This window comes from Schistocerca piceifrons, chromosome 3 (assembly GCF_021461385.2).
Source record: "Schistocerca piceifrons isolate TAMUIC-IGC-003096 chromosome 3, iqSchPice1.1, whole genome shotgun sequence".
NCBI lineage: Eukaryota > Metazoa > Arthropoda > Insecta > Orthoptera > Acrididae > Schistocerca > Schistocerca piceifrons.
In genome coordinates, this window is record NC_060140.1 from 572,853,866 (window position 1) to 572,869,255 (window position 15,390).

The 15,390-nt window shown below is 42.2% G+C and overlaps 1 protein-coding gene across 1 annotated transcript in view; it reads left to right on the plus strand.

Annotated features, from left to right (window-relative positions):
• The window catches only part of LOC124787735 (phosphatidylinositide phosphatase SAC2), a 391,111-nt gene that overhangs the window by 75,685 nt on the left and 300,036 nt on the right, over nucleotides 1-15,390 (plus strand). Inside the window, exon 4 of the mRNA XM_047254587.1 lies at nucleotides 3,104-3,223. Within this exon, the coding sequence (XP_047110543.1) occupies nucleotides 3,104-3,223 (120 nt within the window). The remainder of the gene's footprint in view (nucleotides 1-3,103; nucleotides 3,224-15,390) is intronic.

Consider the following 15,390-nt stretch of genomic DNA (forward strand, 5'->3'; position numbering starts at 1 on the left):
TATCATATATATCATGCTGTGGTGGGACGGGTCATTCACCTGGGCTTGTATGTGACCTGTGGTAATAATTGAAGACAACATTACAGGTCCACTCTAACATTACTACAGACCACAGCATCCTTTTGTGCTTGATGTCGTCCTTGACGGCAGTGGCATCTTCCAGCAGAATAATAGTCCAGGTCAGGAGGTCAGATTATTGCTTTGGTCGCATGATAGTGAATTCATGTTGATGTCTTGGCCATCAAATTCACTGAATGCAACCAGATGGAATGCTTCTGGGATGCTATAAGGCACCAGCTCTGTGCCCTCAACCAACCAGATCACAATTTAAATGAAATGCATTATCTGTAGGTAGACATATGGCGCCATACGCTTTTGTGGAGACCTTCTACAGACTTGTCGATTCCATGCCACAATAATCACTGCTGTATTGCACTCCAAAGTTGGACCAATACACTAGTATGCAGGTCATCTGCACGAGTTGCTTGAGGTAGAGAGACCCATATGGCTGACTGAAGTCAGTATCAGATGCCTTAGCTACAAAATAAATGCCAAGCTTAAAGCTTGCATATATTTTTGAACGACCCTAGAAAATTAAGAACAACCTCAAACCGGTGATTACACCAAAAGGGACTACTTTAGTGTCACTAAATATTGTAATCATATACACAGATAACCCAGTAACAGAAACAAATTAACAGGAGGAGCTTTATTAGGCAGAGAAACTGAACACGGCTGAAATAGTGTAATTGATCATATTTTTTAGAATTGGCCAAGGACTTAAACTATTTTATGTTTTATGGTAAAGTATACTAGCAACTTGATTGATTAGCTGTTGGTAACAGTCTTGCCAGGAACCCTGTAATAGTTCATCTGGAGAACAAATTCTTTAAGGAATTCCTGCAATTGTAAGAGACAGCTGGCTAATACATACACTGTGTAGGCAATGACATTGTACTAGTCAACAATGACCACACAAAAATTAATAACTGAGTAAAACTGATAGTTATTGTGAGCAGGAAAGGTAATTGGTATGATGCCTGATGCCTAAACTTGACAAACAGAAAAAAATCAAAATTTAAATTTATTAAAACACTAGTTTTATTTTTCCTGCAATTTTTGATTTAATATAGGATGTTTTGTATGTGCTCTTAGTCTTTTGAGGAAGCAGTTGGTAAATAAAACCTCTTTATGTCAACTGAATTATAATTCTCACATTTTTTATAGCTGTCACTTTTAGAAATTAAAATTGCCACCTAATGGGACTCGCATGGTAGCAGAGTCCAAAGAATTTTGACTTACTGACATTGCCTGAAAACCAAAAATATTCTAATTATTACATTTACTTTTTTTGTGCTATACAAAAGCACAAAATGGTTACTTGAAATAGAATATTATTCCTTTCATCCAACTTTCATTTTCCTTGATTTGTTTCCCTCAGCTTTCAAAGTATTATTTATTCACAAGGAAAATTATACTGATCTTGAACAGTGCATTGGTTGACATGTTTCCAACTTTGTTTAGAAGTCTTCTGTGAAAATTTTCTATGTATTTCCCTTTTTGTGAACTACGTGTGTTTCAACTAAAACTTAACTTTTAAGAAGAGAAAATATGTTTAGAGAAGGCAGATGTGTTGTGTGCAAGTGGTTTTCTGATCTCAAAGACAGAATTTGATTGATTGCTGTTGCATTAGTCAGAACACTGTTTTGCAAGTGGAATTCTGGATAAAATTCCTAGAGGAGAACAAACAGTTGTTCTGTCACACTTTTTCAACTTCTTTATTCATTGTAATTGCAGCTTGGCTAGCATCTTTGAGGTTGATACTATAGCTAGAGGAAACAAAATGTTAACATTGATGGTGCAGTTTTCATTTTTACTGGTGGAAATTCTTAACCCATATTTCCACAGTTCCAGTAGGGACTAACTACCTTACTAAAACAATAGCTGTTGATTCACACAGGAAATTACACTTAAAGAGAAGAGTACCTACTACATTTGTTGGAACTGTTTTACCATTGATTGGAGTTATTGCTGAATTACCTTTCACAATTTTCTCTGATCACTGAATCCTGACAACACTGCACACTGGAAACTGTAATAAAAGTTAATATTTCATCTGTTTCCACTAAGGACACAATGTACCACATTTAGTAATCAACAGGTTGCAGATTGTCCCAGGTCATAAATGTTTGAGAAAATGTGTGTGTGTGTGTGTGTGTGTGTGTGTGTGTGTGTGTGTGTGCGCGTGTGTTAGTGAACTCTGGCTCGAAATATGATGTGATTTATTATATTCAACAAACATGAAACTCATAAGTTTTAATAAATGATAACATTTTGTAGGAAAGTTCTGGTAGAATGTAAATATTTTAGGAGTAAAGGAGACCACTTACAAAAATGGAACCTTTGAGACATTGACAGGCATACACAAGAAAGGAACAAAACATGCTAGCATTTGGAGTAATCTGTTTTCGAGCTAGAGTACATGCGTGTGTGTGCGTGTGTGTGTGTGTGTGTGGGTGGGTGGGTGGGTGGGTGGGTGGGTGGGTGCGTGCGTGCGTGCGTGCGTGCGTGCGTGTGCACACGCCTGCGCGCCCACACACACACACACACACACACACACACACACACACACACACCACCTATGCCTCTACTTGGTTCCGGCTGGACACACAATACCAGGGGATTGCAGTTTGGCAAGTGGCTTGTGGTGGGGTGGGGGTTGTGTGGGGTGGGATGGGGAGGAAGTGGGGGGAGGCAGGTGGCATGTGAGTGAGAGAGAGAGTGAGAGAGAGAGTGAGAGAGAGAGAGAGAGAGAGAGAGAGAGAGAGAGAGGTGACAGGCAGGAAGAGGGGTTGAGATGGCTTCAGTTTGTCTCTCTGCTACCATCGATTTCTTTTTTGAATAAAAGCTTTAAAACTGTAATGATATTGACCAAATTTGTTTTATGACTGCTTTGGGACAGAATTTTAAGTTTAAATTTGCATGATTAAAATTTGTATTGCACACAGATTAGCTGCATTGTAATGACAAATACTTGAAACATTTAGATGCTGAGTATTTGTCGCACGTTTCATTACATGGGTAATAATGTTTCAAATTTCAGACACCATTAGCTGATCTTTGGGTTATTCCAGTAATACAGGGTTTCATACAGATTGAACACTGCAGTGTGGAACTTGGCAGTGATAGTGGAACTTCTGTTGGAAGTGAAAGGCGATGTGAGGTATGTTGATGAACATGAACCAGGTAATAAAAAAGTGTATAAAAAGTAATTAAATAGTATATAGCTTAAATAAAAAAAAGGGACTTGTAACATTCTTTGTGGCCCTTCAATTTACTTATTTATTGTTTAGTTTTGATGGAAGTATTTTTAATAAAAGAAATGTAAAATACCCCTTAAAATTTAATTGCTAGGCACTCCATTTCATTTTTGGCATTTGTGTTGTTTTTATAGTTGTTGTAGCTTGAATTCATAAAACCTTTTGTGCATTTGTGTTATATGTAGTTGTTGTAGTAAGAATTAATTTATGTGGGTGCACTTGACAGTAGACAAACATAGAAAGGAGTAATGTGAAATGTAAAGGGTAACCATGTTACTGTGAAGTGATGAGAAATGAAGTAAGGTGCACAGACTGTGTCAAGTGCATCTGTTGGTCAATATTTTGCCAACTGCTGTATACTTTGAAGCTGCTCCTCTTTTGATCACCCTGATAAAGACCTTTCTGCAACAGAATAATCTGAGGAATCTAGCCCAGGACTCTGTCAGTAGTCAGTGTTACTAATCATTGTGGTACAGTGGTAATATAGTCATGAGAACAAAAAAACTAAAGAGTGTAAAGCAGTTGTCTGTGAAGCTAGCAAGTTATTTCTTAGCAAGCAGGATAACACCTTGCCAATAGGACGATGAGTTAGATAGCCATAGGACTGCAGACAGGTGTTGCAAGTATAGTTCACAGAAAAGTGTTTGTTGGCTGTCTAAGTTAGTATATGTACAGGATGATAGTTATTGACGTATATAAAATAAAATTATCATAACTTCTAAACGGTTTGCGTTAGGACATTCCAACTTCACAGTTGACCGCAAGGCATGATGGGAATTAGTATTCCCTGTAGGGTTTGATATAGCAACGAAGCCCACTTTCATTTGGATGGGTTCATCAATAAGCAAAATTGGTGCATTTGGGGGACTGAGAAGCATTTCACGGTGGAGAAGTCTCTTCACCCTCAATCGGCGACTGTGTGGTGTTTAATGTCCAGTCATGGGCCAATTAGTGTGATACGCCTTGATGGCACTATAACTACCAAAACATACGTCAAGGTTTTGGAAGATTATTTCATGTCTGTTATCTAAAGTGATCTTGATTTCGACAAGATGTTCATATAAGATGGAGCTCGACCCCATTGAAGCTGGAGAGTGTTTGATGCCCTGGAGGAGCACTTTGGGGACCCAGAGGTCACTGGCCTGGGCCCCACCATATTGTCCAGATTTGAACACATGTGTCTAATTTTTGCGGGGCTATATTAAAGACAAGGTGTACAGCAATAACACCAAAACCTTGGCTGAGCTAAAACCAGCCTTTCAGGATGTCATCGACAGCATTGATGTTCTGATACTACAGCAGGTTCTGTAGAATTTCGGTGTTCATCTGAACCACATCGTCCAGCGGGTCATGCAGAATTTCGCTGTTCCTCTGCACCACATCGTTGCCAATGATGGCAGGCATATCGAACATGTCATAACCTAAATCTGAATATCTGTAATTATGTATACATGTTGAATAAAGTGTGTGCATACCATAGTTTGTAACTAATTGATCTTCTTTTCATATATTCAGTAATTGTCACCCTGTACATGGTACTGTTTTCATAAGGGGGAGGGGGGGGGGGGGGGGGCGGTGGCAGTATAGGCTCATCAAACACTGGAAACAGTAGGTGATCAATGTAAATTAGTACTGTGATATGTTGACTGATGGCAGTAACAATATTATTTCCTAGTGAGTTCACTACATTATCATGCATGACAAAGGACTGACTCAGGTATATGAATTCTTCATGACTGCTGCAAAACCTTGTCTTTGGTTTAGTGTGACATAACATTCCTTTCAAATAAAGGACTAGAGTACTGGCATATTGCCTTTTGTAACATGTCCTCTCTCATAGTGTATTGGATCGGTCAATTTCTTTTCATTTGTTAACCCTTCTTTTAAGAGCTGGGCTGGCTTTTCTGTTACCTACCTAACAAAGTGGTTAAGAAGACATTGTACTTAAATTTCGCAGATCAGAGTTTAAATCTGCCTGATAGTTCTCATTTAGGTTTCCTATGGTTCACTAAATCACTGTAATGCAAATTATGGAATGGTTTCTTGAACAAAACTATGGCTAATTTATGTGCTTTATGATGTGTACTCTTAATTAGTGTCCAGTCTCTAATGACCATGATGATCACAATATTAAATTTTCCTTCAACCTGCAAGTCTTATCTTGGTAGGTTTAATGGTTGTCATCTTGTCATATGAATATACACAGTGTCTGCAAATTGATATTTAAGTATGGAATCCACTTTGTAAACTTCATGAGAGGGATGAGTCTCTGCGCTTATACGTGTTGCAAGGTCCTGCTCAACTGTCATTCTTTATAAAAAGTTTCAGTTTATATCTTATTTATTTAACTCGGTTGCAACTGATATTCCACATTTTACTTTCTCTGTCAGCAACAATATTTATTGTTCTTGTTTGTCCGTCACAGAGAGGAGTTGAGAGAACTTTATTTATTTTGGAAATGGTATTGTACGTACTGTGATTACTCAGGGTTTACCAAAGTGTACCATAACTGATATGCACGTAGTGACATTTTGCACAAAGCTCTCTCTCCCTAACATTCAGTGAAAGTCAGCCAGAATACATGCAGACACTGATTACAGGCTGAAGTTAATTTATTGGATCTTAATGTGATGGACTCACGGTATGGGTTCATTATCACATGTAGTGCTCAGATATGACGTTCATTTGAACCAGAAGGTCAGCATAATTATCACTGCAGATGCATGTATTTGCAGTATCTTAAGTTTGTTATGAGAATTGGCACATTCACTGTTTACTCTCTCCATTTCTGGATGGAGGTAGCTGGCCTGGCTTTGATCTAAGAGACTATCCTAGATAGCCACAATCCCATTCTTCAATGTGATGCAGAAGTTCTTCACGTGAATTATCAATTCAGTTCAGAAGTTAGCTGCCATGGAACCCATCCTGCTGGTATTTCATAAAACTGGATAGCATTATATGTAAGGTCATGTTAATCCATGAGTGTGTTTACAGTTGTTTGTGTCATCCATATTTCTGGATGTCAGAGGTAAACTGTTGTAAGCGGCGTTTCACTAAATTTACAGGCAAGCTGCTGCAGCCAAGATTTTGCTGCCCCTGAAGTAAGCCAAATAGACATTTATGAAGAGTCTTACTTTTCATATCATACCCTATTAGTCTCTGTGTGTACTCGGTCTTTATGCATGTTTTTGTATAATATTACGGAATGAAAGCATTTGTGATATTTTACATCTCAGAATTATGTTTATGAAGATACCACATCATATTACCGATATCATCCACCAAACAAATAATACGTATCTTGTGTAATCCCGGGTGGTGCTTCTTAATGCTGCCATAGGTCCATCTTGGTGTTACTACATCACCACTCGGGAATCATGCAATAGTTTAAAAAAATCCAGTATTTCTCATTCACAAACAGTTTTATTTCGCATGCTAGATGTTTGGCAGCGATCTACGTGTGTAAAATTGACTTAAAACTGTCTCACGACTGATGTAAGATTGACTTCAGACTAACTTTAACTGGCCTAAGACTGACATATGGCGGTGTACAAATCGCCTCTATTTGTGTGGTTTTAAACAAGTACTGACATTGTTACATATTAAATTTGAATATTTAACAATTAAAACTTTTACATTCATCTTCCCAAATTACATAGAAATTTACATGTGAGTAATTTCATACAAAGACAGGAGAGAATCTGTTTCTATTAAGACTATAAATTACATGGTTTATCATTGCAACGATGTATTTTGTTAATTTGCATATATTATTTCACTTACTTAAAGGATAATCACTCTGTCATTTTCAGGTGAACAGAGAGATTAGTTTTATTGATTGAAAGGTCTAGATTCAATTAATTAAATTTTATATGAGTAAAATTTTACATTTCTATATAGTCATAATTACAATTCCATTAACTAACACCAATTAAAACGTGAGAATGCTCAATTCTGACTGAAAAATTATCATTTTATATTTCTATTAGGGATAAGATTTGTTGTTAGTTTGAATACATAAAAATAGCTGTCTTTCAGAATGAGATTTTCACTCTGCAATGGAGTGTGGGCTGATATGAAGCCTGGCTGTGGCTAAGCCATGTCTCCACAATATCCTTTCGTCCAGGAGTGCTAGTTCTTGCAAGGTTCGCAGAAGAGCTTCTGTGAAGTTTGGAAGGTAGGAGACGAGGTACTGGCAGAATTGAAGCTGTGAGGATGGGTCATGAGTCATACTTGGGTAGCTCAGTTGGTAGAGCGCTTGCCCATGAAAGCCAAGGGTCCCGAGTTAGAGTCTTGGTCCAGCGCACAGTTTCAATCTGCCAGGAAGTTTCATAGCTGTCTTTCGATGAACAGACATATCAGAACTTTAATCATTAATTACTCCATAATTACAATAGCAAAATTATTCCTATCATGTGCCTGAAGTTTGTGTAAGGTACAAATTGTGATGGTACATCAACTTTTAATCCAACATGTTTCCTTCATTCTGCATATTGGTAAGGCCCAATGTAAACAATGTCAAAAGAGTAGCTTAAATTAGTGCAAATTACTAATTTGCTACAAAAGAAAATCTTCAGTATATTCAAATTCAGATAACCAGAAAAAAACAAAATCAAAGCAGCAGTTTAAAGTGATGTAAATACTGATATTACACATATTCCCTCTTTGGGAGAGTGGGGATGAGAATGGAAAAGAATACAAGATTCCAAAAGGGTTGTGGTATTACATGGTTAAAGGGAACAACACTGCCAGAATCCTCTGCCTCAGCATGATTGCATTTGATCTCTTCACTGTCTATTTAAAGTTGCATTTCCTGCCAATGTCATCATGATCAGAGTTATCTACTTGGTTGGACCCTATACACTTATCCTCAGCTGCCACTAGTGGGAAAGATGGAGACTAAGAAACATAAGGAAACAACCAAATTAATACAACTTAAAATTATTAAAGTTACCGTTAGTCAAATTTAAATAGCAGTGTTTTGTAGTGCAAAGAAAGTTTATTTAGTTACATTTACTTAAATGCAACACATGATCAACCAAAATTAATATTGAAAATTGTGTACCTGGGATTCTTCATTTGTTAGCAACCTATTGATTCCATCAATAATGTTGGCATAAGGTCACAACACCCAGTCCATTCTCAGTATCATTTCATTAGTAATTATTATGCAAATGTGATGAATTTTGTTGGATGCAAATGTGACACATGACAAGCATTCCAGTTGTCAATTTTGTGTATTCTAACCAATCATTTTCATCGGAAGGAAGTGCTGCTTCTATAGCTGTGTTGGGCTCATTGTGTTTCGGCGATGTTAATACTCTTGACTAGCGATAAGCATCCAGATCATTATTATCTTAAATCGGGGAATGTATATTAATAGCTTTGTTACTTTACATACAATGAATAATATCGTACAGTCTGTAATAGCTGTGCTTACTGATGGGAGGTTGCCCCTCAGTCTGCAAGATCGGGGCAGTTGCAGAGGGTGGGCTTACTGGTAGTTGGGAGCTCCAACGTCAGGTGCGTAATGGGGCCCCTTAGGGAAATGGCAGCAAGAGAGGGGAAGAAAACCAATGTGCACTCTGTGTGCATACCGGGGGGAGTCATTCCAGATGTGGAAAGGGTCCTTCCGGATGCCATGAAGGGTATAGGGATCACCCATCTGCAGGTGGTCGCTCATGTCGGCACCAATGATGTGTGTCGCTATGGATCGGAGGAAATCCTCTCTGGCTTCCGGCGGCTATCTGATTTGGTGAAGACTGCCAGTCTCGCTAGCGGGATGAAAGCAGAGCTCACCATCTGCAGCATCGTCGACAGGACTGACTGCGGACCTTTGGTACAGAGCCGAGTGGAGGGTCTGAATCAGAGGCTGAGACGGTTCTGCGACCGTGTGGGCTGCAGATTCCTTGACTTGCGCCATAGGGTGGTGGGGTTTCGGGTTCCGCTGGATAGGTCAGGAGTCCACTACACGCAACATGCGGCTACACGGGTAGCAGGGGTTGTGTGGCGTGGGCTGGGCGGTTTTTTAGGTTAGATGGCCTTGGGCAAGTACAGAAAGGGCAACAGCCTCAACGGGTGCGGGGCAAAGTCAGGACATGTGGGGACCAAGCAGCAATCGGTATTGTAATTGTCAACTGTCGAAGCTGTGTTGGTAAAGTACCGGAACTTCAAGCGCTGATAGAAAGCACCAAAGCTGAAATCGTTGTAGGTACAGAAAGCTGGCTTAAGCCAGAGATAAATTCTGCCGAAATTTTTGCAAAGGTACAGACGGTGTTTAGAAAGGATAGATTGCATGCAACCGGTGGTGGAGTGTTCGTCGCTGTTAGTAGTAGTTTATCCTGTAGTGAAGTAGAAGTGGATAGTTCCTGTGAATTATTATGGGTGGAGGTTACACTAAACAACCGAACTAGGTTAATAATTGGCTCCTTTTACCGACCTCCCGACTCAGCAGCATTAGTGGCAGAACAACTGAGAGAAAATTTGGAATACATTTCACATAAATTTTCTCAGCATGTTATAGTCTTAGGTGGAGATTTAAATTTACCAGATATAGACTGGGACACTCAGATGTTTAGGACGGGTGGTAGGGACAGAGCATCGAGTGACATTATACTGAGTGCACTATCTGAAAATTACCTCGAGCAATTAAACAGAGAACCGACTCGTGGAGATAACATCTAGGACCTACTGATAACAAACAGACCCGAACTTTTCGACTCTGTATGTACAGAACAGGGAATCAGTGATCATAAGGCCGTTGCAGCATCCCTGAATATGGAAGTTAGTAGGAATATAAAAAAAGGGAGTAAGGTCTATCTGTTTAGCAAGAGTAATAGAAGGCAGATTTCACACTACCTAACAGATCAAAACGAAAATTTCTGTTCCGACACTGACAATGTTGAGTGTTTATGGAAAAAGTTCAAGGCAATCGTAAAATGCGTTTAGACAGGTACGTGCCGAGTAAAACTGTGAGGAACGGGAAAAACCCACCGTGGTACAACAACAAAGTTAGGAAACTACTGCGAAAGCAAAGAGAGCTCCACTCCAAGTTTAAACGCAGCCAAAACCTCTCAGACAAACAGAAGCTAAATGATGTCAAAGTTAGCGTAAGGAGGGCTATGTGTGAAGCATTCATTGAATTCGAAAGTGAAATGCTATGTACCGACTTGACAGAAAATCCTAGGAAGTTCTGGTCTTACGTTAAATCAGTAAGTGGCTCGAAACAGCATATCCAGACACTACGGGATGATGATGGCATTGAAACAGAGGATGACACGCGTAAAGCTGAAATACTAAACACCTTTTTCCAAAGCTGTTTCACAGAGGAAGACCGCACTGCAGTTCCTTCTCTAAATCCTCGCACAAACGAAAAAATGGCTGACATCTAAATAAGTGTCCAAGGAATAGAAAAGCAACTGGAATCACTCAATAGAGGAAAGTCCACTGGACCTGACGGGATACCAATTCGATTCTACACAGAGTACGCGAAAGAACTTGCCCCCCTTCTAACAGCCGTGTACCGCAAGTCTCTAGAGGAACGGAGGGTTCCAAATGATTGGAAAAGAGCACAGATAGACCCAGTCTTCAAGAAGGGTCGTCGAGTAGATGCGCAAAACTGTAGACCTATATCTCTTACGTCGATCTCTTGTAGAATTTTAGAACATGTTTTTTGCTCGCGTATCATGTCATTTCTGGAAACCCAGAATCTACTATGTAGGAATCAACATGGATTCCGGAAACAGCGATCGTGTGAGACCCAACTCGCCTTATTTGTTCATGAGACCCAGAAAATATTAGATACAGGCTCCCAGGTAGATGCTATTTTTCTTGACTTCCGGAAGGCGTTCGATACAGTTCCGCACTGTCGCCTGATAAACAAAGTAAGAGCCTACGGAATATCAGACCAGCTGTGTGGCTGGATTGAAGAGTTTTTAGCAAACAGAACACAGCATGTTGTTATCAATGGAGAGACGTCTACAGACGTTAAAGTAACCTCTGGCGTGCCACAGGGGAGTGTTATGGGACCATTGCTTTTCACAGTATATATAAATGACTTAGTAGATAGTGTCGGAAGTTCCATGCGGCTTTTCGCGGATGATGCTGTAGTATACAGAGAAGTTGCAGCATTAGAAAATTGTAGCGAAATGCAGGAAGATCTGCAGCGGATAGGCACTTGGTGCAGGGAGTGGCAACTGACCCTTAACATAGACAAATGTAATGTATTGCGAATACATAGAAAGAAGGATCCTTTATTGTATGATTATATGATAGCGGAACAAACACTGGTAGCAGTTACTTCTGTAAAATATCTGGGAGTATGCGTGCGGAACGATTTGAAGTGGAATGATCATATAAAATTAATTGTTGGTAAGGCGGGTACCAGGTTGAGATTCATTGGGAGAGTGCTTAGAAAATGTAGTCCATCAACAAAGGAGGTGGCTTACAAAACACTCGTTCGACCTATACTTGAGTATTGCTCATCAGTGTGGGATCCGTATCAGATCGGTCTGACGGAGGAGATAGAGAAGATCCAAAGAAGAGCAGCGCGTTTCGTCACAGGGTTATTTGGTAACCGTGATAGCGTTACGGAGATGTTTAATAAACTCAAGTGGCAGACTCTGCAAGAGAGGCGCTCTGCATCGCGGTGTAGCTTGCTCGCCAGGTTTTGAGAGGGTGCGTTTCTGGATGAGGTATCGAATATATTGCTTCCCCCTACTTATACCTCCCGAGGAGATCACGAATATAAAATTAGAGAGATTAGAGCGCGCACGGAGGCTTTCAGACAGTCGTTCTTCCCGCGAACCATACGCGACTGGAACAGGAAAGGCAGGTAATGACAGTGGCTCGTAAAGTGCCCTCCGCCACACATCGTTGGGTGGCTTGCGGAGTATCGATGTAGATGTAGATTGACGGTGGATTGAATTTGTGGGACACACTATTAATTCTTGAAGTACTTGAAATACACATGTGCTTACCTGTTCTAACCTTACTGCTAATCCCATGATCCTTTTACTTCAGTAACTGAAAGAATACATTTTATTCGATGAGTCCATCATAAAATACTGCTCCGAACATCAAAACCTACAACAGTTTGCTATTTGCATATGATTGATGATTCATTTGGTAATGCAGAAGTATTATATCACTTAGAGGTAAATTATCATAACAGCCAATACCATAAGGAGCACGATGGACTACTTTGGGCTCCATTGCCCTATGTTCACTTACCATAGTTTACTTCTGGGTTCTGCTTGCATAGTATCGTATTGCTGAAATTATTGTCTGTGAAATACACACATGTAACAATTTGCCTCTAGAAAGGTAAGACTTAAACAAGCCACATGTGATAAAAATCTCAAAATCATCATTTATGCAGTTACAATAATTTACATCTGACGCACAGATTTGCATTGGTTTTCTCCTTAAATGGATTGAGTGGCTGCAGCATTCTCTGGAGTCACACTGAAATGTGCTGTATCTGTATGAGGAGTATCAGCCACGTAGTTTATAAATTTACTGCTGGGGTAAATGCAAATATCTCTATAGAAACAGGATACTCAACACTGTCGGTCCCTGATGCAAACTGCTATTGAAGCCCAGTGTACTGCCTATAACAAGTGTAGCAACTGACAGGCTGCCGTTTCCCTTATTACTATGTTCAATAACACTAAAAAAAATTCACAATTCATCCTCATGTATTGGTTTGGACTGTACAACAAAAATTTGCAAACAAAGCTTCTAATGATGATTTTTTGTAATATCTCCATTGGAATATATTAATGTACTATTACTCTGCACTAAAGTTTTCATTTCACAAATTTGATGAATTCTACAGTTTTTGCAGTGTCATTCCTTGAAAATGATCATGGATAAAAGGACATTATTCAGGATTTCTCTGCCCACCACTTGCTCCTAGGTCCCCTCCACCCTTGGGGTATGCTCTTGGGCCCCCTCCTCTCCTGGAGCGCGCTCTCGGGCTCCATCCTCTACTGGAGCGCGCTCTCGGGCCCCGCCCTCTCCTGGAGTGCGCTCTCGGGCCCCCGCCCTCTCCTGGGGCGCGCTCTCGGGCCCCCGCCCTCTCCTGGAGCGCGCTCTCGGGCCCCCGCCCTCTCCTGGGGCGCGCTCTCGGGCCCCCGCCCTCTCCTGGGGCGCGCTCTCGGGCCCCCGCCCTCTCCTGGGGCGCGCTCTCGGGCCCCGCCCTCTCCTGGGGCGCGCTCTCGGGCCCCGCCCTCTCCTGGGGCGCGCTCTCGGGCCCCGCCCTCTCCTGGGGCGCGCTCTCGGGCCCCGCCCTCTCCTGGGGCGCGCTCTCGGGCCCCGCCCTCTCCTGGGGCGCGCTCTCGGGCCCCGCCCTCTCCTGGGGCGCGCTCTCGGGCCCCGCCCTCTCCTGGGGCGCGCTCTCGGGCCCCGCCCTCTCCTGGGGCGCGCTCTCGGGCCCCGCCCTCTCCTGGGGCGCGCTCTCGGGCCCCGCCCTCTCCTGGGGCGCGCTCTCGGGCCCCGCCCTCTCCTGGGGCGCGCTCTCGGGCCCCGCCCTCTCCTGGGGCGCGCTCTCGGGCCCCGCCCTCTCCTGGGGCGCGCTCTCGGGCCCCGCCCTCTCCTGGGGCGCGCTCTCGGGCCCCGCCCTCTCCTGGGGCGCGCTCTCGGGCCACCTCCTCTCCCTTCCCGGGCCCCCTCACCTCCCCTCCGCGCCCCCTCACCTCCCCTCCGCGCCCCCTCACCTCCCCTCCGCGCCCCCTCACCTCCCCTCCGCGCCCCCTCACCTCCCCTCCGCGCCCCCTCACCTCCCCTCCGCGCCCCCTCACCTCCCCTCCGCGCCCCCTCACCTCCCCTCCGCCCCCCCTCACCTCCCCTCCGCGCCCCCTCACCTCCCCTCCGCGACCCCCCACCTCCCCTCCCGCGCTCCTGGGCCCCCTTGCTCATGCACCAGGTATGCTCTACACCCTGTCGTTGTCCAGGGTGTTTCCTGCACCAGCCACTATCATTATCACAATGAGGTCACCTTTCATGTGATTGTTATATGAAGGCACTAAACCAGTGGTCGTAAAGGGCCAAATGTAACAATATGGTGTGCACCTTGGGCCGCAGATTTCCATGTCTTTTTATTAACTGGCAAACCACCTAAATAGACTAGCTATAGTAAAGAAGCGAGTGGTTTGCCACTGGCTTTCTAGCACTTATTGTTAAAGTTGATACCATTTTGACTACCACGTGTAGAATGTTCCGTTCGATTGTTGCCACTCTGTGACCTATAAATTGTAACACTGTAACTACCCAACAAAATGTTGTTGCATTGTTTTTATGAACAGGTGGTTAATAACAGCAATTGGACTTATACTTAAATGTATTATGTAACATGAGACATAACTGTTTTCTATTTGTTTTGAAAGTCATTATTCTTCAACTCACTTGACTGAACTAAAACAGCCATAATTTTATTTCATTTTAGATGAGGTACGTGGCATTGGCTAGATATGTGTTTATTCCAATCTAAGGTTATTCTCTCTCTTCCTTCCCTCACTCTCTGTCATCGATCTCGACTTCCCCATCACACACCATCTGTTCACCTCTTTATCTGTGCATTTCACACTCCCCCTGTATGTATCCATGTCCTTCTCCCCCTTCTCCCTCCACATTACCTTGCCCTGTCCCAATAAGACATTGCCTTTGCTTACCACACACTATTTCTTTACAGATTGAAAATAGTATGTGTATCAGTGTGGTTGAAATCAATCCGAGGGTTTAGGGGGGGAAGTGGAGGATAAACACACACACACACACACACACACACACACACACACACACACGAGTAATTATTTATTGTAACAAATATGTACCGAATATGACTGTCTCTATAATGCATATTCATGAATCCAACGCATTTTTATTTAAGATTGATACAATAGCAGATAATTGGTACAAGGCACACACACCCATTTGTTGCCAACACTGAGAAACAAACACGAAAACATTTCCATTATTACATCCCCTCCCACTGCAACGAAAAATCTATCTGACCCTGTACCAAGTGGCACCTGTAAAGGTGATAGAAAAACTTTACGCACTCCTACTT